The 24,816-nt window shown below is 44.2% G+C and overlaps 1 protein-coding gene across 2 annotated transcripts in view; it reads right to left on the bottom strand.

Annotated features, from left to right (window-relative positions):
* Positions 1-24,816, bottom strand: part of MELTF (melanotransferrin) — a 148,271-nt gene that overhangs the window by 28,048 nt on the left and 95,407 nt on the right. For both annotated transcript variants that reach the window (XM_029616069.1, XM_029616070.1), the window contains exons 5-10: positions 17,970-18,123; positions 17,110-17,177; positions 15,387-15,574; positions 12,650-12,830; positions 10,840-10,991; positions 790-886 (exon numbers count right to left, since the gene is read on the bottom strand). In XM_029616069.1, coding sequence (XP_029471929.1) covers positions 790-886; positions 10,840-10,991; positions 12,650-12,830; positions 15,387-15,574; positions 17,110-17,177; positions 17,970-18,123 — 840 coding nt within the window. The remainder of the gene's footprint in view (positions 1-789; positions 887-10,839; positions 10,992-12,649; positions 12,831-15,386; positions 15,575-17,109; positions 17,178-17,969; positions 18,124-24,816) is intronic.

Here is a 24,816-nt window from a genome sequence, read left to right as displayed (position 1 = left end):
GATGGACCCTTGGTCTGACCCAGCATGGCAATTTCTTATGTTCTTATGTTCTTTTCTTGCACAGACTTATAATGAAAATTGTTTGACTTATTCTAGGTTTCTAAGATTAACGAGTAGGGAATACGCCACCTTTGCTGCAATGATTAACAGTTGTACAGCTCACAAAAGTCTCTGTGGCTCACATTGGGGATGGCTGCATGATTCTGCTCACTCAGCCCTTCAGACGAGGGAAGGTGCAGCGTATTTCTGTAGCCACCTGCAGGGGGCAGTCAAGTCAAGCAAGCACTGGAGATGCAGATATGCTGAGGCTGCAGATCTCACTTTCTCTCAATGGAGAATAGCCAAGAAAGAGCAGCCATGCCTCCATGATGCTAGAGGAAAAGCGGATGATACCATGGAGGCAAAATTCAAGAGAACTCTTAGGGAACCCTAATATGCTCTCAAAAGCTCATGTCAAGATCATTTAGAGTTAATTTGCTTGTATTCCAATAAAACAACTTACTCAGTGGCACTCAGTTGAATAAATGCATCACTGCATGTAGCTGGCTCAAGTACCCGGTTAGACTTACCCAGATACGTTTATCTGGCTAATGTGGAATATTGGCACTAACTAGCTGGAAACATTTTAGCCCTGCTCCCACTCTGCCTCTTTTTATCAGGCTAAATTCTAGCCAAGTAACGACTTTCCTAGCAAGAGGGCAGGAAATTCAAATCTTGGGGCAGGGGTTGACCAGATAACTTAAAAGTTCTAACCGCTTAAGAAAAAGGAAGATCGATGCGCATACCTACCTGCGTACCTTTCTCCAGCGGCTGGCACTAAGCCATACACCTTCCCAGCCTTGTATACATCACCTCCATCCAGCGTTACTGCATCGACCTCCTTATTCTGCAAGGACAAAGAATCAGGGGGGAGGTGGTTTTGTAGAAATGAAAAAGAGAAACTTTTTGATCCTCAGTGGTGTTGCAGTGAAAACAATCACAGTAAGGACAACTTTCAAAGGTTTTTAGCCGGCTAAACTGCTGTCAGAAAACTGCTCTCCACTGCCAAGCTAAAACTGTTTGTAGGTTCCCATAGTTCACATGCGCTTTTGCCAGACTGAAAAAAAGCTTTTGCATGGTCATGTTTAGGTCAGAGGTGCAAAAACAGTGCATGCTCTGCACAAACAACAGGTACTAAAGTAACAGAGTAAATAACGGTAGTTAAAGACCAACGTGGCTCATCCAGTCTGCCCGGTAAGGTGTTTAGGGTTATAACCGCTGCTCCGTGTGGGCTACCCCCATGCAGAAATATTACTCCAATAGTTATCTCACGTCTCCATTCCCATCCATTAGTTACTGTGTTTATTTCATTTCCTTTTGAATTCGGTACCGTTCTTGTCTTCACCACCTCTTCCAGGAAGGCATTCCAGGAAGAAATGTTTCCTGATGTTGCTCCTGATTCTACCTTCCTGGAGTTTCAATATCATGACCCCTAGTTTTAGAGCTTCTTTTCCATCAGAAGAGGTTTAAGTTGTGGCATTCATTAATACCTTTCAGTTTAAAAGTCTGTATTGGATAGAGCCCGCGCCTCCCATTCCCCTCTTTAGTTCCTCAGGCCCCGTATGTCTTTCAGTACAAACCCCACACCATTGTGGTTGCCTTTCTCTGGACCACGTCCGTCCTACCTCTATCCTTTTTGAGTTACAGTCTCTAGAGTTGAGCACAGTATTCCAGGCCTCACTAATGACCCGTACAGGGGCATTATAACTTCCTTTTCCCTGCTGGTTATGCCTCTCTCTGTGCAACCCAGCATCTCTCTAGCCTGATTCACTGCCTTGTCACATCACTTTGCTACTTTCAGATCATTGCACACTATCACCCTGAAGTCTCTCTCCTGCTAGCTTGCCCCCCAAAAAACGTATGGTTCCTTTGGATTACCATACCCGAAATGCATGACCCTGCACTTCTTGACATTGAATCTTAGTAGCCACACCTTTGACCACTCCTCAAGCTTTTTTAGATCTCTTCCCATTCTCTCTATTCCTTCAGGAGTGCCCACGCTGTTGCAGATCTTAGTGCCATCCACAAAAAGACAAACCTTTCCTGCTAACGGCTCCGCAATATCAGATACAAAGAGATTGAAGAAGACTGGTCCCAGAACCAGTCCTCGAGGCACTCCATTTATCACTTCTCTGAGTGAGCTCCATTTACTATTATGTGCTTTTATCTGTCAGTGAACCGATTTCTAATCCATTTCACAACCTTGGGGCTCACTTCTAGATTGCTCATTCTTTTCATGAACCTCCAGTGCAGGACTGTGTCAAAAGCTTTGCTGAAATCCAGTAAATCAAATCAAGTGCTTACCCTCAATCTAATTCTCTAATCACCCAATCAAAAAAAAGGGGGGAAAAAAAATCAGCTTTGTCTGACACAACCTTCCTCTGGTAAAATCATGTTGCCTTGGATCCTGCAATCCTTTGGACTGTAGATGGGTCATGATCCTTTCCTTCAGCAGGGTGTCCATTAATTTTCCCACCATGGAGGTGAGGCTAACTAACCTGTAGCTTGCAGCCTCCTCTCTGCTACCACCCCTTGTGAAGCAGGACTACCACCGCTCTTCTCAAGTCCTGCGGCACCACTCTCATCTCTAGCAGACCCACTAGCAACTCGCTGAGCTTTCTTAGTGTCTCATCTCACCCTATGGCCTTGCCCATTCTCAGTTTTGCTAGCACCATCCAAACACTCTCCTCTGTAAGCGGTGTGGAATCTTCCCCACCGCCATCTGTTCTCTTGTCAGCCAGCAGGTCTTCTTTAGTGAACACCAAACAAAAGTATTTGTTTAATATTTCTGCTTTTTTCCCTCAGCGTTCTCCACACAGTGACTCTTGTTTCCCTTCAGTCTTATAGTGCTGTCTCTGGCCTTCCTCCAACATATCTGAAGAATGTTTTATCACCTCTTTTTTCTTCTTTAATAATCCTTTCTTCCACTTGTGCTTTGCTGTCCTGATTTCTTTCCTTAATATCTTTCATATTCGCCCTGTGTTCTTCTTTTTGAAATCCTATATAATTTTGAAGGCTGAACTTTTTGCCTTTATTTTTCCAGCCACCTCTTTGGAGAACTGTACCGGTTTCCTTTTCTTCTTACTGTAATTTCCTTTTCTTATATAGCCACCTTTATTATAGCTTCTCTTAGTTTGGTCCACTGTTATTCCATTTCAGCCATCTCTGCCCAGCCTTCTAGCTCTTCCTCAAGGTTTTTTTTGGGTTTTTTTGAATGAACAATTTTATTGATGAACAACACGAAATAAATATTGCACAACAACTGTATGGTCTCAGTCTCATTATTCACCACGAGTTTTGATTCCCCTGTCTCCCTCCCCTCATTCCCAACTGCACATGACCTTAGATATGATACACGAATGCATTGAATCAGAAATGTTGTACGACAGTTTTAAGTGTATAGTCTTTCTAGCACAATCAGTTTATGATATTAACCTCCGGTAGTCCTGTGGCTTGCCATCGAAGGTAGGCATCCCAAGTCATGTGAAATCTGTTCATGGCATGTTGCTTTTCACCTGTCAACTTGTTCATAGTACAGACACAGTCTAACCTCCTCAGTATTAGATGGATTGAAGGGCAGTATGGTGCTTTCCACATTTGTGTAATTTCTAGCCACGTGGCAGCACATGTTTGAAGAACAAATGGATGTGTCAGATACATTCAATAAGAATAATTCCATCATTAGTTGTATTTTTACATTTAAAATATATGAAATCTTATCTTCAATCTGTTTCCACAAGGTACTTATACAATCCCCTGACCACCACATATAAACACATGTGCCCAGGGCATCGCAGCCTCTCCAACATTTTCCATCAAAATTGGGTAGAATTTTCATTAAGCATTCCATCTATTCAATTGTTTATAGCTATTTTCAACCAGGAGAGATGATATGGAAATCTTAGGTGATTTGTTCAAATATCCTATCCTAATCATTTTGTGTATAAACTCTAGGTAAGTCACTGTCCCAGGCCCGTAGGTATGCCAGCTTATTGGTAAGTTTTACATTTAGTAATTTGTATATCTTGGATATGAGGCCTTTGATGGATAATGGTGCTGAGCAGTAACCTTCGAACAGAGACCTCCCTCTGAGACAGAGCAAGTGTTATCTGGTTGCCCTTCCAGAAATGTCGGATTTGGAGATATGCTAAGTAGTCCGAGTGCACTAACTTGTATTTCTGACGTAGAGTATCAAAAAGATACGATGTCTTCTCACACCCCCCCCCCATAAATACTCAGCTCGACAAATATCCCTGTTTTTCCAACCTAAAAAGGCTGGAAGCGGTTGGCATGGTGGGAAGGTTATATTATGGAACAAATAGGTTAGGAAATAGAAGGATTTATTCCCCACTAATTTTGTTTTCCATTTTTTCCCACATATTTAGTGTGTGTCTTGTGGTAGGGAGCATATTTGGGCATGGGCTCCAGGTTTTTCTGGTTTGCCACAGTATGGCTGCCAGAGGCATCGTAGGCATCAGAGATTGTTCTATAATCACCCAATGTTTAACGTCCGTTACTTGGTGCCATGTCACTAATGGTTTTAGCTGTGCCGCCACATAATACCAGGAAAGATTGGGAACGCCCAGCCCCCTATCTGCCTTGCCTTGATAGAGAACCAATCTATTGACCCTAGGAGGCCTCCGTTTCCAGATGAAGCTGAAAATTCTTCTTTGCCAGTATTTAAGCATGTCATTGGAGCTAGGTATAGGCAGGGATTGAAAAAGATATAGTAACCTTGATAGGAAATTCATTTTAATAGTCGCTATTCGGTCTAGCCATGATATATGAAATCTGTACCACTGATCCAAATCGGCGAATGCTTTCTTCAGGAGGGGGGTGTAGTTCAAGTTAAATAATTCCTTAGGATTATTGGAGAGGTAAACACCCAAATATTTGACTTTATGGGAAACCCATCGAAAAGGGTGTTGTTTTTTCAGTGTAAGTACTGTCTCAGGGCTACACGTAAGATTTAGGATCTCTGATTTCTTCCAATTCACCTTAAACCTTGAAACCGCACTGAACTCCCTTATATTCTTTTCTATAACATTTAAAGATTGATGTGGTTCAGTTAAAGTGAACATGATATCGCCTGCGAACAGGGATAATTTAAAGGTATGTTGGGAGAAAGTAAACCCTGATACCCCTGCATCCCCTCGAATAATAGTAGCTAAGGGTTAAAGAAATATGGCAAAAAGTAGTGGTGATAAAGGGCACCCCTGTCTAGTACCCCTGCCCACCATGAAGTAGTCCGAATATCCCCCATTGATTTTCAGATATGCTTTGGGGTTGGTATATAGAGCAGTTATCCACTTACAGAAAGCCGGACCAAACCCCATCTTCCGTAATGCCCTGAAGAGGAAGGGCCAATGAACCATGTTGAAAGCCTTTTCGGCATCCGCCCACTGCCCCTTAGCCCGCTACATCAGATGAATTAATTTACGAATGTTATCTCCTGCTAACCTTCCCGGCATGAAGCCAGATCAAGCTGGCTTCATGCCGGGAAGGTTAGCAGGAGATAACGTAGGGGGAACCTAGAAAGGTGGATCTATATACAGACAATAACCAACAAGGACTGAGTTACATAGTCTGGGTAAACAAAGGCATGGGTGTAGCTTGCTTATTGCGGCGGTTACTATCCCTAATTATGGTAGATATTCACTTGGATGCAGTTCCAACACTGCTCTCTACATTAATGGTGCGGGTGGAAGGGAAATAGAACCATAAGGTTACTAAGAGCCAAGAGTAACATAAGTATGAGAGAAATAAAAAAAAAAAAAAAGTGCATAGCTTGCTGGGCAGACTGGATGGGGTGTTTGGTCTTCTTCTGCCGTCATTTCTATGTTTCTATGTTTCTATGTTGGATGAACTATGGTGGTTATATATCTATTCAGTCGGCCTGCCAATATCTTCGCCAATAGTTTAAGATTCAAGTTTAAGAGCGAGATTGGACAATATAATCCGCAAACTGCGGGATCTCTGCCTGGTTTAAAAGTACAGTTATATACCCGCTATATTAGAATTGTGGGTTAACTCTCCCCCTTTCCTTAAATAATTAAACACTTTCTGTAAATATATGACTATAAATGGTGTAAAACGTTTATAGAACTTTGCCTAAGGCCAAGTGGACCAGGAGATTTGCCTAGTTTTAGCGCTTTGATCGCTGTTAGGATTTCTATAGTAGTGATCTCCTCATCCAGAGCCTGTTGCGCCTCCTCAGACAATGAAGGAAGAAGTAGTGGTTCTAGATACATGTCTATTGTTTCAGACTGAATAGAAGTCTCAGGAGCATGTAGTTTACTGTAGAATGATAGGAATCTACATCGTATATCTGTGTTATTTGTCAGAATAATGTCCCCTTCATCTTTAATTTTAGCAATAGAATTTTGAAAGGTTACCTTCTTCAATTTGCGGGCTAGATTACGGCCTGCTTTGTTGCCCCCTTCGAAGTGATCTTGTTTCATTAAATTTAATAGATAACCTCTTTAGGCCTTCTCTTACTTTAGTCACTTTATTCTAAATATGCTTTGACCCCCCGTGTTTGATGCTCTCGGGCAAGTCTAGTGATCTCCTGGCGGAGTGTGTGTGCTTCCATGGAATCCCTCTTCTTGACATAGGTAGCCCTGGAGATCAATAACGCCCTCAGGTATGCCTTTAGGGAGTCCCATACAGTTGGCAGCGACACTTCTTCGCTATCATTGCAGTCTATGTATTCCTTAATATGATTAATAAGGGATTTATTGAACTGTTCATCCATTAATAGCAAATCATTTAATCTCCAAAATCAAATCCCTTTATCATAATGGGCAAAGGTGATATCTAGTGTTACTGCTGCATGGTCTGTCCATGCTACTGGTGAAATATCAGGTTTGGAAACAAAGTTAAACATTGCTTTATCAACCAAGAAGGAGTCTATCCTCGCATGAGTTTGGTGGGGAACAGAATCGAAGGTGTACGACCTGGACTTCGGGAAATGTGTCCTCCACACATCTATTAATTGCCAGTGTTCCATTAGATCCTTTAATTTATGTCTATGGGAAGGGAGTGTAGCTACACAATCCCATGAGGAATCTAATGTAGGAATTTTGACTAAATTAAAATCCCCGCCAATAACTAAATTAACTTGAGAATGATTCATTAGGATGTGGCGTAACTGCATGAAATACCGGCCCTGTTCCTGGTTTGGTGCATACACATTTACCAATGTATAGTCCTTCCCATCAACCTAGATTTGCAATAAAATGAACCTGCCGAGTGGATCCTTAATGCACTTCTGAGTTTCAAACACTAAATGTTGCAAAAATAATATACCAACCCCCATAAATTTGGCCGTCTTAGTGCAGGGATGTTACCCAGGTAGAGAGTCCATCAAGCTAGGTTGAGAGAACATTGCCCAAATCTCATCTTGGAGTGAGGTTCCTCACTCCGAAGGACATCAAATCATTACAAGAGTGCACTGTTCTGTTCGTACATCTCACTTTGAATGTCAAAGTGGCCCCTAACCCCCTCTACTAATACCTAAACCTCACCTCACGTTACTAGGTGGGCCTACCATAGGGATACAAATACCTATCTAGGGAGATGACATTATTTATTTATTTATTTATTTATAGGTTTTTTATATACCGAAGTATTGGGGAAGGCCTTCACTCTGGTTTACATTTTAAACAACGAGATACAAGAAACAATCAAAAGATAACTTTAACGTATAACTTTAACTAAGACAATCAGATGTTAACATTAACATATAATATTGAACAGGTGTATCTACAGGTAGCGTCTGCGGGAGTAGTTAGACGAGTATAGACAAAGGGTTGAGTTGGAGAGTAAGGTGATGTCGGAGGGTCAGTAGGGGTGTAGGGGTGGACTGGAAGGGAACAGAAGGAGGAGAATGAAGGGTATACATGGAGGTGAGGGAGAGAAGGAGAGGGCGGTGGGGGAGGGAGGGAGGTGTTGTGGTTTTTCCAATCCCATCTTTGTATGCTCGTTTGAAGAGCCATGTTTGAGTAATTTTTTGAACAAAGATGTGTGTTTTGTGTCCGGATGTTGGATGGGAGGGAATTCCAGAAGTGGGGTCCGGCTATAGAGAATGCTCTATTTCTGGTGGTGGTTAATTTGGCTGCGCTGATTGGTGGGATTTCGAGTTGAGATTTGTTGGTTGATCTAGTGCATCGTTGGGATTGGTGAGTTTGGATTAGGGATTCGGGGCAGTCAGAGTTGTTGTGGTGGATAGTGTTGTGGATGATCGTCAGGGTTTTGTACTCTATCCTTTTTTCAATGGGGAGCCAATGTAGGTCCTTCAGTACAGGTGTGATATGATCTGTTCTTTTGAGGCCGGTGAGAATTCGTGCAGTGGAGTTTTGTAGAATTTGTAGCGGGTGTATGGCTGATTTTGGTAGCCCTAATAAAAGGGAGTTGCAGTAGTCGATGCCAGAAAATATGAGGGTTTGGAGAATGGTTCTGAAGTCGGAGTGGTTGAGTAAGGGTTTGAGGTGTTTGAGGATGGAAAGTTTTATGTCTAGTCTCTCTCTCTCTCTCTCTCATGGTTGTATGCAGGAAATACAATTGGTCTGGCACCTATCACAAAGTCTGATAATGTTATCATACTTAGCTCTTCACATAGGTAATTAGCACAAATTGCAATAAACCAAGCCCCTTTTGCTATCACATGCGATACTTACCACATTTTGATAAATCTAGGCCTAAGTTTGTACCTGAGGCAATAGAGGGTAAAGTGACTTGCCCAAGATCACAAGGATGCACCTAGTCTAGGCCAGGGGTGCTCAAACTGGTCCTACAGGCCCCCCCCCCCAGCCAGTTCAGTTTTCAGGATATCCCTAATGAATTTGCATGAGTTTTATTTGCATGCACTACCTCCTGTATTTGCAAATATTTCTTATACATATTCATTAGGGATATCCTGAAAACCTGACTGGCTGGGGGTCCTAGAGGGCCGGTTTGAGCACTCCTAGTTTAGGCAATAAAGACCCCGATTTGTAAGCCCTAATGCTGAAAGCAGACTTGACATTATTGCTGTTATGGGACCATGGTTCTGCAAAGCCCAAAAAGCATAAATTATTGTACCGAGACCTATTTTCTAGGTCATCTACTTTTTGTTCCAGGGCTTGCACTTGCTGTTCCATTGCTGTTTGTTTACATTGCATAGCCTGTGCACCATCCTCCATGTCAGATACTCTCTTTTGTATATCTTCACTTGCTGCTTTATGGTTTGTAGTGTTTCATTACCCGAAGCGATTGGATTTGAAAGTTCAAGGAATTTTCCATCCAGGGCCTGAACTACCACTGCTGCCTTCCTCCACCAAGCCCCTGTGGTGGTTGCTTACCGTGCAGGATCGGGGACTGGGAGGTCCATCGGCCATTTTGCTTTCCCCTGACTTGCTGGGTGCCTTTTTTTGTCTCGGCAGTTTTGCTGCCATATCGCCTGCGCCACGGAGCAGATATCCCTCTATGGAGGTCTGGGAAGCCACGGGTCTGATTTGGTGTCATCCTCGGATCACAACGGAGGGTATGAAAGGCTTTTCTGGAAGGGAGCACCAGGAGCAAGTGATCTGCATTGCTCACTGGCTCATCGGGTCATGTGGTCCCTGATTTTTTATTTTAAAACATACCCACCATCCATAGCAGAAGTAAAGTTATGTTGTAGGGGACCCCGGTGTGCAGTTATGGGCGTAAATACGCGCACATTTCAAGTGACCTTCCCGGAACACCCATGTCCTGCCCACACTCTGCCCAGACCACGCCCCGCCCCACCCCTTTTAAAAAAAACTTTGTGATTTGTGCGTGTACTCGGGTGCATCTTAAAATCTGCACAGCGTGCGCTGGCCCAAGACACTTGTGTATCTCTCGGCTTTGGTGTGTGTAGGGCTTTTAAAATTCACCTTTAAATGTATTTTTTTCCGTTTGTATTTCAGTTTTGTGTCTTTTATTTTTCATTACTTTCTCATTTCGTCATGTCCTTTCTTCTCTTCTCTTACTCAGCTCTCCCTCACTACTACCTGCTTCTCTCCTTCCATATTCTCCATTTCATTCTCCCTCCCCTAGTCCTCCAGTGTCCCTTTTTCCCTTCCCTCCCTCACTCTCACCCCCTCATTATGTCGTCCCCTCTTTCTTTCTCAGTCTCTCTTATTTCCCTTTTTTTTTTTCCCTGGTCCTCACCCACATGAGCAGCTGCTGCCCCCTTCATTCCTGGCCTCCTCCACTTCCCCCAACCCCTATCCAGTTGCTGGCTTCCTCCTCTTGCTCATGCATCCAGGCACAGAGCGGCACCGCAGTTGCGTCACTCTCCCTCCAAGAGGAGGCAAGGTGGGGAAAGGGGGAGGGGTGTGGCACGTTTCCCACATGGTGGCTGGTGGGGGGAAAAAAGTGGATGGTGCAACAAGCATTATTATCATTACCCCCACTTCCCTCCCCCCCCCCCCCAATCACCACTGCCGCATACCCCTCTTCACTCTCATCCCGCTCAGCTCCGCCTCCTCAGCCCGGAATTACATGTCACCGCCCCCGCCCAACCCACCTCCGCATCACAGAGCTACGGGCAACCTGGACCTTTAGCTGCATTTAAGGAAGGAAAATTTCAGATGGGTCATTTCTTTAAGCGTCACGCCCCAGGACTGCCTTTGGAGTCATTTTATATCCTAGAAACAGGTATGGGTATTGGTGTCTTTGATGCGTCAGTCAGCCACTCTCTCTCATGTCGTCTTCCCTAGAAAATCTGGCTAAAACTAAGAAGCAATTTTGAAATGGACTATTTATTTAGAAAAACGTCATCACAGCCGACAGTACCTGGATCATCTGCATGCACGCTTCAGTGCTGTCCGCAGATACACACTGGATGGATGGAGTCAACGTCTGGTTTAAAAAGGCTGCGGCCATGTCACTACACTTCCAGATTTCTGGTGTGGACAGAGTGCACCAGCGCAGGTTTTGTGGCACTCCTGCATACGAAGAACAGAAGATTAGGTCACCGAACAGCGAGGGTTAAGAAGATCTAACCACAGAGAAAAAGGCAGCACTCAGCCGCTGAGGCCTGTGATTCAGTGGCTTGCACATGGGAGCTCTGTCTATACTGCAACAGCGATTGCCCGCTCGTGAGAAGTAAAATTATTGGTCCATATCAAACCCACAGATCCAGGGCGCACAGACCACAAAAGCCCCAGTGTGGGTTCTTCCTGTGCGCATGGGCTTGTGGTCCCCTCTACACCCTTGGGCCATGGGGGTGGTATGTGCACATTTTTAGTGCTCTGAGCCTTCAATAACATGTTACCATCTAAGGCTTTGGCTTCAGTGTGGGCCTCCGAGGACCGTTATAAAACTCGAGAAAGAGGACCCAAGTATCACCAACCAGAACAGAACTTCCCATCTGACAAAACTGAAAGCCACATTGACATATTCCAACCAAACATTTTTACCCTGTTTTAAATAGAGCTATCACTCTGCCATGAACATCTAATTCATTTATTTCAATATATTTAAGTTTGCTGAGCTATAAAGTCAGATTAAGGCAAAAAGCCTGGTTTCGAACAGCAGACATCAATGAAAAGCAAACCAGCAAAGCATCTGAGAAGGGACGCTATCATTACACAGCTAAGAAATATTTAAAGGCGCGAGTTTTACTGATCCGGGTAGGGAGAATAAACCTATTCAAAATGAATGTTTTTAAGCGCATTTTATACTCATGCTCACACATTCCTTATTCTGTGCACTTTCTTGATTTACATGAAATAAAAAAAATGATCAGGTGGCCATTGTGGGCCAAAAACAAAGTGGTTATGGCCATTCCAAATGTAAAACTCTATTAGTGGGCAGGCTACTAGACTTGTCTCTGCAAACCTGGGGTGCTAAGGAGCAGTCTGGTCCCTGGGGGTCTTTAGAATGGATTTTTAAGAAACTGCCCCCTGAACCTATCAGAAAAGCTGGTCTATGGAGCCTGATCATAGCCAACACATTAATAGCTGCGTAAGTCAATTGGCCAAGAATCTTTCACTACGTTTGACACATCTCATGGCTCTTGGGGCTGGAAGGCTCAAACCTGCATATTTAAAGAGTTCCTACTTAAAATCCAAAATTACATTTCCAAAATCAGAAAAAAGTCAGAACTTCATGGAAGTTATTCCAGGAAGCCCCAAACAATACCTCAAGTACATCAATGACGCAAAAGATATTTTTGTAATGTATTCCACTGCAATGCTGCTAAGAAGTATTTTATGACTGAAAATGTGTTCTTTTCTTTATCTGATGTTCTTTATTTAAAAAAAGAAAAGGCCGGCTTACAGTTTCCTCAAGTCTCTTCCTGAGGCAATAAACTTTAAAAATCTCAAGTGTAATCATTTCTTTAAGCTAATTTTATTTCTTGGTTTGCTGACACTCTCTGTACTCCTTAGATTTCAGAGCATACTAATGACCGCTGACAGGTAAACTGCACCTTCTGACTGATTACTGATAAGCACCAGGGCAAGGAAGAGCTCCAAAGGCGGTTTTATTGCACCAAGTTACATATTTCTAGAAATTCACCCATACTCCACCTGAGCTTTCTTTTTTTAATTGCACATAGTCTCAAAGTGTCCCTAGCATGAATACGCAAGGAGCCACTTACTGCCAGGGTCGCAGCTCAGGCCCCTCACTGCACGCAGGTACTCGTGACCCAGCCAAGCCTCGTAGGTTGGGTCTGCAATCAGGATTAGCTCTGTGGTGGAGTCCTTGAACAGAAGGTTGCTCCCGCCATAAGCTGTTGAGTCAAACATCTTAAAGTCCAAGCTTCCAGCTCCAAATCTTTGCTGCAATTTTAAGAAAGGAGGTTATAAGTCTTATGGTCAGAATAATGGACAGGGGAACCAAGAGACTGGGGTTCAAATCTAGACTTTGACACTGTGATACTCACTGTGACCTTGGCAAGTCACTTTCTCTCCCACTGCCTCAGATACCTACTCAGACTGCAAGCTCTCTGAGGCAGGGAGTGAAGGAGTCTATGGACCCACACATAAAGGATTGTTGAGAATTCAGCAATGTGTATGTGTAGGAGATATGCTTCTTCTCACGCAAGGGGTGCTTTTTGTGGAACTGTAAAGCTTTGGGAATACAGAATACAGTGGGGACGACTTCATGTTTCCCAATGCTTAAAAAGTCACCGTGACAACTGAGGTCAACCTTCAAAAAGGTGAACACTGGACCCAAGATAAGTTGTTTTTTTAGCTCCTGCTGCTAGTGAAAACTTTGTTTTAACTGCTTCAGTCAGCAGGTAGGACAATACAAAATCATTAATGCTTAAAGGTTTTGAAAGTGCCTCCTCAGCTACAAAGACCATTGCTGGGACTCTTGAGTAACAGAGGGCATGGCTGTGTTGATCCTTATCAGGATACCTTGCAGGAGGAAGATCTAAATATAGCATGAACCAATTAAAAGAGGAGATAGAAAAAAAGATCAGGACATGTGGCCATAATAAAAGATGACGCTTCCAACCACATTAACCTCAAAAATTGCAATATTGGACAGCTGGTAAATGTATGACTAGTACTACTACCTTAAAAATACTAAAAAGTCCAGTATTCACATTATCAATTGTCAAACAACATATGGTGAATATTTATGATCTTCATAATAGGCTTCATCATATAGTATAGAGATTCAACTTTAAAACTCAGCCTTATATTTAATCATCGGTCATTTTTTTTTTTTTTATGGGGTGAGCCAGTGTCCCATTCATGTGAATAAACAACCCTTTGTATATCCAATTTTTTGTGCACAATATATCAAATGGGGATGTTGAAAAACTTCATGTTATTTCAAATCCACATCTTATTTTTTAGAAGCCGTCAATTTCAATGTCCATGAGCATCTATAGAAAACCCACAGAGAGAAACACTCTACTACATTTCACTAGTTTTCATCCTCTCCACCTACGCAAGAATTTACCAGTTGGTCAATTTTTACGCTTATGTCGATTATGCAGCGATAAAACAGAATTCATTACTCAATCTGATGTACTGTTCCGCAGACTTTTGGAATGAGGTTACCCAATGTCAACCATCAAGAAAGCCTACAAGAGGGCTTTACAACGCTGAACGACAATGGTTATTACTTGAGAAAGAGCCACAGACATCGATCCCATAAGTATGTATATTGACATATTCTGTAAAAGCGCCAGCAATTGCGGCAGTAATTCTATAACACTGGCCAGTTTTAAAAATCCATCAGGTCTTCAAGGAAAGACTGGTGATTTCATACAGCCGAGGCAGGAACATCAGAGATTTTGTGGTCCATTCTTTTCTAAAACCTATTCTGATGCCAGAAGATAACTTGCAAGTAAGGCCATTGGCCATGTCTGAAATGTGATCTTTGTAAGCAAGCCATCACAGGCCCTTGTTGGTCTGATCTTAAAGGAAAAACATACCAAGCTTATCATTATTTGGATTGCTCCTCCAGTAATGTGGTTTACTTAATTATTTGCCCAAGCAACCTATACTATGTGGAACGTACAAAACGTACCATCAGAACACGCCTCATAGAACATCGGAGCTGTTTAAAGACAGCAAAATTACAAGCTCTGATTGTATCTCACTGTGCCTCTGAAATGTGACTCAACTTCACCAAGGGAACCCTGGCAACTGCCTTACATGCTCCCCCCTCCCCCAACACCAGTCCTGCTGGCACAGGTCCCTGAAATTAGAGGCAGGGTCCTGGAGTTAGATTCAAAATGTTGGAAATGATCAACAGGAAGCAGCTATCATGATCTTTAAATAGTGGCATCTCCCCAGGATTCTTAATGATTTAGGGCTAGAGAGCATTTTCCTGATGGACACAAAATGGGAGGAATCTTTTAGTACATCAATTTGTCACTAACTCAACTAAAAGTGTTTGTATTGATGTTGGGCTTGTGCTGCTTCTGTAAAGGGTTTTGGCACTGTATAACACTCAGAATGATTTGAGCCCGTTTGGTTCTCCCTTGTGATCTTTCCACAGCAAGAGATGTTAACTTCATAAGAAACATAAATCATAAAAATAAAATACAATTTGCAGAAAAGATTCTGAAAGTTTTTTGAAGGCTTTTCTTTAAATTAATTATTAAGGTGTAGTCCAAAATTCAAGGCTACTAATAATTACTATTAATTCATTTACATGCATAGGGAAATGCAATTAATTAATATGGAAAATAAAAGAATAGTAGAAAAGTAGAAAAATGTAAAGTTGTGTACGGAAAACTTGAGGTTTGGTTCTCATTGCAGGGTGTGATGACTTTTAATGGATCAGTATACGAAAAACATAAAGAGTTACAATGTTACTATTTTACATTGGAAACCTATAAAATTACAGTAACAATAAAAATACCAACCAACCTGCCCCTCATTGAGCAGCTGGAAGATCGTCCATGTATCGGCATCAGGCCTAGCCACAACAGCATGACCTGGCACACGAGCCAAGTTGCATCTTCTCCATTCAGTAACATCAGCTTGACTACCATCCCGGCACAGGAGGTGGAAATCTCGAGACTGAAGGTCCTGGGCCCAAATGTCGGAGTTTTGTCCTTCAAGGAGAGCGAATGGACAAAACAGTAATGCTAGTTTTCATCCAAACAGTATCCCAACATGCTTTATGGTTTTTGCACTTTGATACACTGGCAGCTACTTCTAGGGTCGATGGCCTGTCATTAAATTTTTGAGGTTTACACTATGCAGAAGCTTTCAGAGTAGGCAGGGAAGAACCATTAACCTATTACTCCTATTACTGTTACAGTTGGCAAGATACAGGCAAGGGCATCGTCAAGGTCACTCAAAAGAGTTAATAATGGCGTAGGGTTTGATAGTCCTGCCCAAGGTTTTCTTCTGACTCATTCAATTCTGTAATCACTAATCTGTCCCCTCCTCTCCAGTATATTATTCTATTTATTTATTTATTTGATTTATATAAGTGTACAGATACAGTTATTAGACTTTGCCAAACATGGAAAATAAAACTCTTTGATTACTGAAGTTTTTTCCGTTATTGTTAAAGATGGCCACAATTCACCCTATTCTTAAGAAGTTTTCTATTGATCCATCGAAGTGGGAAAATTATCAGCCAGTTTCCCGATTACCATTTTGAAAAAGCAGACATGGGGCAGTTTCAAAAATCTATAGAGGATAAAAGGATGTTAACAGAGGGGCAATCAGAATTTAGACGGTACCATAGTCGTGAAACAGTCTTGACCGCTGTTTCAGAGGATCTATGGAAATACCTTGATAAAGGTGGTGGACTCATTCGATACAATCAACCGCTCTATACTGCTCCATCGACTGGAAGCAACAGGGGTGGGGAGACTGGTGCTGCTATGGTTTGATTCTTTCTCAGTGGAAAGATCACAGTTTGTGAGATGGCGGTGGGGGGGGGGGGGGGGGGGGGTAGCGGGAAATAAATCTTCCACCTCTGTCGATAGGGGTTTCATAGGGAGCTTTGCTTTCAACACTATTATTTAACATAAACTTAGAGCCTCTAGCGACAGTCATCTCTGCTTTGTTTCATATCACATATTTGTGAATGATTCCTCTTGGTGATAATCAAGCTGATTGGTTAGGAAAGTTGGGGGAGAGCTGTCTGCAGGCCATTAAGAGCTGGACAACTGCAACTAGGTTGAGACTAAATAATCAAAAGACAGATTTTATGGGTGTGCTGTGTGGCCTGTCAGTCTAGTCAGCCCTCTGTGTTGCGAAGTCAGTAGGTTATTCCGGCAGGGGACTGATTTTTATTTTAGTATGTGTTTTATTATGAATGTTATGATATAACCCTTTCTGGATGTTTTTGATGGGATGGGTAAAATATGAAAGTAAATACATAAATAAATTGGTAGATCATTCAGTTCAGCTCTCCCCACCACCTTAGTTCTGCTGAAGGCGGTTATACAAAAATCAGAACTAGGATAAAAAGGACCAATTGCTTCAGTTCTCACAAGAAAACCTTCCGTCAGCCTCCGCTGTCCCTAGTGAGGAACCCATTTTTTAATTTTTTTTTTGATTCAATATCTTCTTGTAAACCAGAAATGTTAGGTGGATGCACAGTAGAGAGAAGAAAGCAGAGGTCGCTTACCGTCTGTGTTTTCAAATACTGTGCTGTGCTTCACAAAAGCCACATCTCCCGCTCCCTCGGCCAGACACCTGCAGTAAATGACATGGTGGCCACCTGCCTCGTTAACCAGCATAGCTCGCCGTGCTGCTCCCAATAAAACTGCAGGCCCCATCCATCTCCCTCCAACCTTGGCCTCTGTGATCCCGAGTAATTTTCTGCTCTCAGCACCATGTGTCGCTCGGTGCAGCTTAAGCCTGGAGCACATCTGGCAAGGGCCACTAATTTACATGCAGACATAGGACGGGGGAAACCTGCTGACGTTTTTGGTGCATCCCATGCCAGTGTGTGTGGCCTCTGCTGCAAGAGCAGGAAATGTTTCTAAGAGAACAATTTTTTTTTAGTTTTCATGCAGGCTGATGCTGATGGTGATTAAAAGAAGGAAGTAGGAAACCCTCATGGATAGGACACAAAATGTGGGCCAGTTCTCCGTGAAGCAGGTCTGAGATCTCTGTGAATCACGTGTTGACAGTTTAGGTTTGGGGGTAAAATGAGATTCTTCTTTTCCATTTCCCTAACCCATTAATTCTCAGATCTGTCCCTGTTTTTCAGGATATTTGCAATGGATATGCATGAGATAAATTTGCATATGCTGGATCACCAAGGATGCAAACGTATCTCATGCATATTTATTGTGGAGATCCTGCAAATCAGACAGGAGGTGGGGGGTCCCCCAGGACAGATTTGGGAAGCCCTGTTCTAAGAGGGCTGACCTTTTGAAGTTGTTTTTTTTTTTTGGCTGATGTATGTTGAAAGCTTTTCTGATTGAAAGCCCCGTTGCTTTGCTGCAGTGTCTCTGAATGCCATTTTTTAAAATTTGTTACCTGAACGCCCCGCCATAGTCTGAGTAGAGCTCCTGAGGACCCAGCTCGCATTTACTTTGCCCGCGTCCGTCCCCTACGCAGAGCTCACAGAGTGATGTAATGTTTGTGCCCCGGGCACCAGGGACGCAGCTCTTGGAAAAAAATTCACCGACAGCTAAAGTATAAACGCAGGAAAAACTCTTGGTTAAAATGTATCTGTTTCTAGGAATGAAAAAAAAAACAAAAAACCATTGCGCAAGATAAGTGTTATATTTTTCCTTAAATAAGGGCATTAAATCGAGCAATGTCTCAGACAGAGCTCAGAGCTGGCAGCACAATGGAGCCGATGCAATATTATTCGCGGAAAGCGGGCACGGACTTTTCAGCGCACGCTTTCTTAACGCATGCATGGCGCCCGCAAGGTTATGAAAACTGACGCCAAGCATATCGGTGGGTTGAACAGAGCGCTAGGCTGTGCGCACTGTATTGCATCGGCCCCAGTGTATCTACAGCCCCGTGGCTCTCACAGAGTGACCATTCACCTACAGTGGAATTGGTTTCTCTCCTCACTGATTTTATGAAGCAGATGTCTGAGTCACCGCATTAATTTTATTTAAGTTCAATCTGGCATTTTATACCAGAGGGCGAACTCAGCTGTTGCCAGAAACAGCCCAGCATGACCCAGTCTGCCACCTTCCCAGAACTGTCCTGATCTTCAGGATGTCCATAAAGTTATGTTATATCAGACTTCTAGTGAATATGCATGAGATGTTTGCATACAGCAGAGACTCCATATACAGGGGCCGATGCAATACAGTGCGCTCAACCGAGCGTACTGTATAACCCGCAGTTGGACACGGGTCAAATAGGCGCTAATCCATCCCCTAATGCAATAGGGGGATTAGTACCTATTTAACATGCATCCGACACGGAGTGAATGGTATAGCGCTCATCGCATGCAAATGCATGTGAATGAGGCTATTACTCATTCACTCCAATGCAAAAAAATAAATGTGCGTCTCAGACGCACATTTATCACTCAGCTATTAATGCCTGCCTGGAACAGACGTTAATAGCTGAGCGCATTAAAAAGAAGTACAGAAAAGCAGAAAAAACTGTTTAAAAGTTTAAAAAAAAACAAAAAACCTCAGCTGGCTGCATTGAAGACCAACACCGATATGCTCATGTTGGTTTTCATAACCGGCAGCTGCATTATGAAAACCGATGCCGGGTTTATCGGCATCGGTGTTCATAACCGGCAGAATGCTGGTAACCGCAGGGTTGCAACCCCCTAATTACAATATAGCATGGCGCCTCCCTTGCGGGCGCCATGCGCACATTAAGAAAGCAGGTGCTGACTTTTCAGCGCCCGCTTTCCGCGCTTTTTTTTGCAGCGGCCCCACTGTATGCAAATTTAATCTCATGCACAGGGGCTCTAAAATTCTTGCAGGACTTACTCGCCAGGGTCAAAATGCTCTTGCCATGTGCTCCCATCTCCTGCTACCCTCTTGCCATGTGCTCCCATCTCCTGCTCCCATCTCCTGCTCCCATCTCCTGCTACCCCCACTCAATTTCTTTTGAAAAGTGGTGGTGGCAGCCAGGGGCAGATTGACCTATCGGGGGATCGGGCTTCCCCCGGTGGGCCGGTCTAGCTAGTCACGTGGTCTCGACCGCGTGGCTAATAGTATAGTACTCCCCCCTCGAAGCAGGGCCGACACAGGTAGTAGCTGTACCCAGCCAGCCCCTGCCGGAGAAATTAAAATCGAGGCCGAAGAAAAGAAGATGGGCCGGTGCCGCCCAGCCAGCCCCCGCTGGAGACCAAGCAGCGGGGGCCGAAGAAATAAAAATCGTGGCCGGCCGAGGCCGAAGAAAAGAAGATGGGCCAGCCCGGTGCCTCCCAGACAGCCCCTGCGGGAGACCAAGCCCGCGAGGGCCGAAAAAAATGAAGATGGGCGCCCCCCCAGCCAGCCCCCGCTGGAGACCAAGCGGCGGGGGCCGAAGAAATAAAAATCGTGGCCGGAGGAGGCTGAAGAAAAGAAGATGGGCCAGCCCGGCGCCTCCCAGACAGCCCCTGCGGGAGACCAAGACCGCGAGGGCCGAAAAAATGAAGATGGGTGCCAGCAGGAGCCAAACAAGTGAACACCGATGCTGCTAGCCGCCGCCGAACAGCTGTTCAGCTGGGGGCCTCAGATCGGCAGAGTGCTTCTGTGTGTGTTTTTGTGTTTGTGTGTGAGAAAGGAATGGTGCTTCTGTGTGTGTGTGTGTATGTGTGTGTGTGTGTGTGTGTGAGAAAGGAATGGTGCTTCTATGTGTGTGTGTGTGTGAGTGTGTGTGTGTGAGAAAGGAATGGTGCTTCTATGTGTGTGTGTGTGTGTGTGTGTGTTTGAGAAAGGAATGGTGCTTTTGTGTGTGTGTGTGTGTGTGTGTGTGTGTGTGAGAAAGTAATGGTGTTTCTGTGTGTGTGTGTGAGAGGAATGGTGCTTCTGTGTGTGTGTGTGTGAGAAAGAAATGGTGCTTCTGTGTGTGTGTGTGAGAGGAATGGTGCTTGTGTGTTTGTGTGTGTGTGTGTGTGTGTGTGTGTGAGAAAGGAATGGTGCTTGTGTGAGTCAATGCGTGTGTGTGAGAGGGAGATGGAGCATGTTTTTGGCTGGCTTGTGGCTGTGAGAAAAAGGGCATGTGTGTGATTGAGCCTGTATGTAAGTGGGATAGAACATGTATGTGATTGAGAGCTTGTGTGTTAAGTGAAATAGAGAGAGCATGTGTGTGATTGAAATCCTGTGTATAAGTAAGGGGAGCGAGAGCATTGTGTGATTGAGAGAGACTGGCCAGAGAGGCGACGTGTGTATGTGTGAGACTGATCAGGGAGATGACTGGTGGTATGTGTGTGCTTGTGTGTGAGAGAGAGATACTGGTTGGGGAGATGATTGGTGTGTGAAAAACAGAAACTGGTCTTGAGGATGTGACTGGTGTGTGTGTGTGAGAGAGAGAGAGAGAAGAGACTGGTTGTGGTCCCTAAGGAAGAGGACCATGAGGACAGCTTTAGCAGCTACTGCTGCTTTTGGTGTGGCCTGCAAGGGAAAGAAGTCGGAGAACTGCTGGAGAGGTTAAGTAAAGATGGCTTTTTAAGTTCATTTTTCTTGACTGACTACCATTTTAATTATTGGGTAGTATGTGATGTCTGCTGTTGAAATATTTTATTGGTGTTTGGTAAAGGTTTCAAAATTTGCTTGAGTCTTTAATTATTGGATATTCTATTCATCAGCTGTTTTGAAATTATTTTATTAGTATGATTTTATAATTATGATTCATGATTTATATATCTTGATTTTATTGATTGTTTCATGAAGAATGGTGACATTTTGTTTTTCCATTGTTGCACTGTATAGAGTCTGGCGTGAAACGTTTTACAGTTTAGGTTTTGTCTGCACATTTGTATTTATACTTTATGTGGCTTTATTCTGTATTTGGTGAGAGTTTGTGTTCTGCATGCAAAGACTGAGATGAAGCATTCTTTTAGCATGTGGTTTCTCTGTAGGGATCTGTAGTAACTTGGCCTGTTCTGTTTTCCTGATAGGAGGTGTATTGATATTTTAGATTCTGGTGTAATATTTGTGGTATTCTTTTTCATAGGTGGGGTTGTTATTCTTTGAGTTTTGGTAAATGGTACTGTGTTGATACGGGAGGACCATGCTGAAATATAGGGGTGTGTATATATATATGTAAATTATATATGTAAATTATATTGTATATGTAAATGGATACCCATGGGCCAGTATGGAGAAAAATCCCCCGGGCCACTATTTTCCCTCAATCCGCCCCTGCAGCCAACCCCTGCCGGAGAAATTAAAATCGAGGCCGAAGAAAAGAAGATGAGCCGGCGCCGCCCAGCCAGCCCCTGCTGGACCACAAACGGCGGGGGCTGAAGAAATAAAAATCGTGGCCGGCCGAGGCCAAAGAAATGAAGATGGGCCGGCCCGGTGCCTCCCAGACAGCCCTCGCAGGAGACCAAGCCCGCGACGGCCGAAAAAATGAAGATGGACGCCGCCCAGCCAACCCCCGCTGGAGACCAAGTGGTGGGGGCCGAAGAAATAAAAATCGTGGCCGGCGGAGGCCGAAGAAAAGAAGATGGGCTGGCGCCACGCAGCCAGCCCCCATGGGAGACCAAGTGGCGGGGGCCGAAGAAATAAAAATCGTGGTCTGCGGAGGCTGAAGAAAAGAAGATGGGCCGGCCCGGTGCCTCCCAGACAGCCCACGCGGGAGACCAAGCCCACGAGGGCCGAAAAAATGAAGATGGGCGCCCCCCAGCCAGCCCCCGCTGAAGACCAAGTGGCGGGGGCCGAAGAAATAAAAATCATGGCCGGCGGGGACCGAAGAAATAAAAATCGTGGCCAGCGGGGGCAAAAAAATGAAGATGGGTGCCGGCAGGAGCCAAACAAGTGAACACCGATGCTGCTAGCCGCCGCCAGAGAACAGCTGTTCAGCTTAGGGCCTCAGATTGGCAGAGTGCTTCTGTGTGTGTGTGTGTGTATGTGTGAAAGGATCGGTACTTCTGTGTGTGTTTGTGTGTGTGTGTGAGAAAGGAATGTTGCTTCTGTGTGTGTTTGTGTGTGTGTGTGAGAGAAAGGAATGGTGCTTGTGTGTGTGTGTGTGTGTATGTGTGAAAGGAATGGTACTTCTGTGTGTGTTTGTGTGTGTGTGTGAGAAAGGAATGGTGCTTCTGTGTGTGTTTGTGTGTGTGTGAGAGAAAGGAATGGTGCTTGTGTGTGTGTGTGTGTGTGTGTGAGAAAGGAATGGTGCTTGTGTGTGAAGGAATGGTGCTTGTGTGTGGTGTGTGTGTGAGAAAGGAATGGTGCTTGTGTGTGAAGGAATGGTGTGTGTGTGTGTGTGTGTGTGTGTGTGTGTGTGTGAGAAAGGAATGGCGCTTCTGGGTGTGTTTGTATGTGTGAGAAAGGAATAGTGCTTCTGTGTGTGTGTGTGTGAGAAAGGAATGGTGCTTCTGTGTGTGTGTGTGTGTGTGTGTGTGTGTGTGAGAAAGGAATGGTGCTTGTGTGTATGTGTGTGTGTATGAGAAAGGAATGGTGCTTCTGTGTGTGTGTATGTGTGTTAGAAAGGAATGGTGCTTCTGTGTGTGTGTGTGAGAAAGGAATGGTGTGTGTGTGTGTGTGTGTGTGTGTGTGTGTGAGAAAGGAATGGTGCTTGTGTGTGAAAGAATGGTGCTAGTGTGTGTGTGTGTGAGAAAGGAATGGTGCTTGTGTGTGTGTGTGTGTGTGTGTGTGTGAGAAAGGAATGGTGCTTCTGTGAGTGTGTGTATGTGTGAGAAAGGAATGGTGCTTGTGTGTGTGTGTGGGTGTGGGTGTGTATGAGAAAGGAATGGTGCTTCTGTGTGTGTGTATGTGTGTTAGAAAGGAATGGTGCTTCTGTGTGTGTGTGTGTGAGAAAGGAATGGTGCTTGTGTGTGTGTGTGTGTGTGAGAGAAAGGAATGGTGTGTGTGTGTGTGTGTGTGTGTGTGTGAGAGAAAGGAATGGTGCTTGTGTGTGTGTGTGTGTGTGTGTGAGAAAGGAATGGTGCTTGTGTGTGAAGGAATGGTGCTTGTGTGTGGTGTGTGTGTGAGAAAGGAATGGTGCTTGTGTGTGAAGGAATGGTGTGTGTGTGTGTGTGTGTGTGTGTGTGTGTGTGAGAAAGGAATGGCGCTTCTGGGTGTGTTTGTATGTGTGAGAAAGGAATAGTGCTTCTGTGTGTGTGTGTGTGAGAAAGGAATGGTGCTTCTGTGTGTGTGTGTGTGTGTGTGTGTGTGTGTGTGTGAGAAAGGAATGGTGCTTGTGTGTGTGTGTGTGTGTATGAGAAAGGAATGGTGCTTCTGTGTGTGTGTATGTGTGTTAGAAAGGAATGGTGCTTCTGTGTGTGTGTGTGTGAGAAAGGAATGGTGTGTGTGTGTGTGTGTGTGTGTGTGTGTGAGAAAGGAATGGTGCTTGTGTGTGAAAGAATGGTGCTAGTGTGTGTGTGTGTGAGAAAGGAATGGTGCTTGTGTGTGTGTGTGTGTGTGTGTGTGTGAGAAAGGAATGGTGCTTCTGTGAGTGTGTGTATGTGTGAGAAAGGAATGGTGCTTGTGTGTGTGTGTGGGTGTGGGTGTGTATGAGAAAGGAATGGTGCTTCTGTGTGTGTGTATGTGTGTTAGAAAGGAATGGTGCTTCTGTGTGTGTGTGTGTGAGAAAGGAATGGTGCTTGTGTGTGTGTGTGTGTGTGAGAGAAAGGAATGGTGTGTGTGTGTGTGTGTGTGTGTGAGAGAAAGGAATGGTGCTTGTGCGTGTGTGTGTGTGTGTGTGTGTGAGAAAGGAATGGTGCTTGTGTGTGAAGGAATGGTGCTTGTGTGTGTGTGTGTGTGAGAAAGGAATGGTGCTTCTGTGTGTGTGTGTGTGTGTGTGTGTGAGAGAGAAAGGAATGGTGCTTCTTTGTGTGTGTGTGTGTGTGTGAAAAAGGAATGGCGCTTCTGGGTGTGTTTGTATATGTGAGAAAGGAATGGTGCTTCTGTGTGTGTGTGTGTGTGTGTGTGTGTGAGAAAGGAATGGTGCTTCTGTGTGTGTGTATGTGTGTGAGAAAGGAATGGTGCTTCTGTCTGTGTATGTGAGAAAGGAATGGTGCTTCTGTGTGTGTGTGAGTTTGTGTGTGTGTGAGAGAGAGAGGAATGGTGCTTGTGTGTGTGTGTGTGTGTGTGTGTGTGAGAAAGGAATGGTGCTTCTGTGAGTGTGTGTATGTGTGAGAAAGGAATGGTGCTTGTGTGAGTCAATGCATGTGTGCGAGAGGGAGATGGAGCATGTTTTTGGCTGGCTTGTGGCTGTGAGAGATAGAACATGTGTGTGATTGAGAGCT

This window comes from Rhinatrema bivittatum, chromosome 9 (assembly GCF_901001135.1).
Source record: "Rhinatrema bivittatum chromosome 9, aRhiBiv1.1, whole genome shotgun sequence".
Lineage (NCBI taxonomy): Eukaryota > Metazoa > Chordata > Amphibia > Gymnophiona > Rhinatrematidae > Rhinatrema > Rhinatrema bivittatum.
The sequence above is the reverse complement of the archived record's forward strand: the minus strand, read 5'-3'. Positions and strand labels throughout refer to the sequence as shown.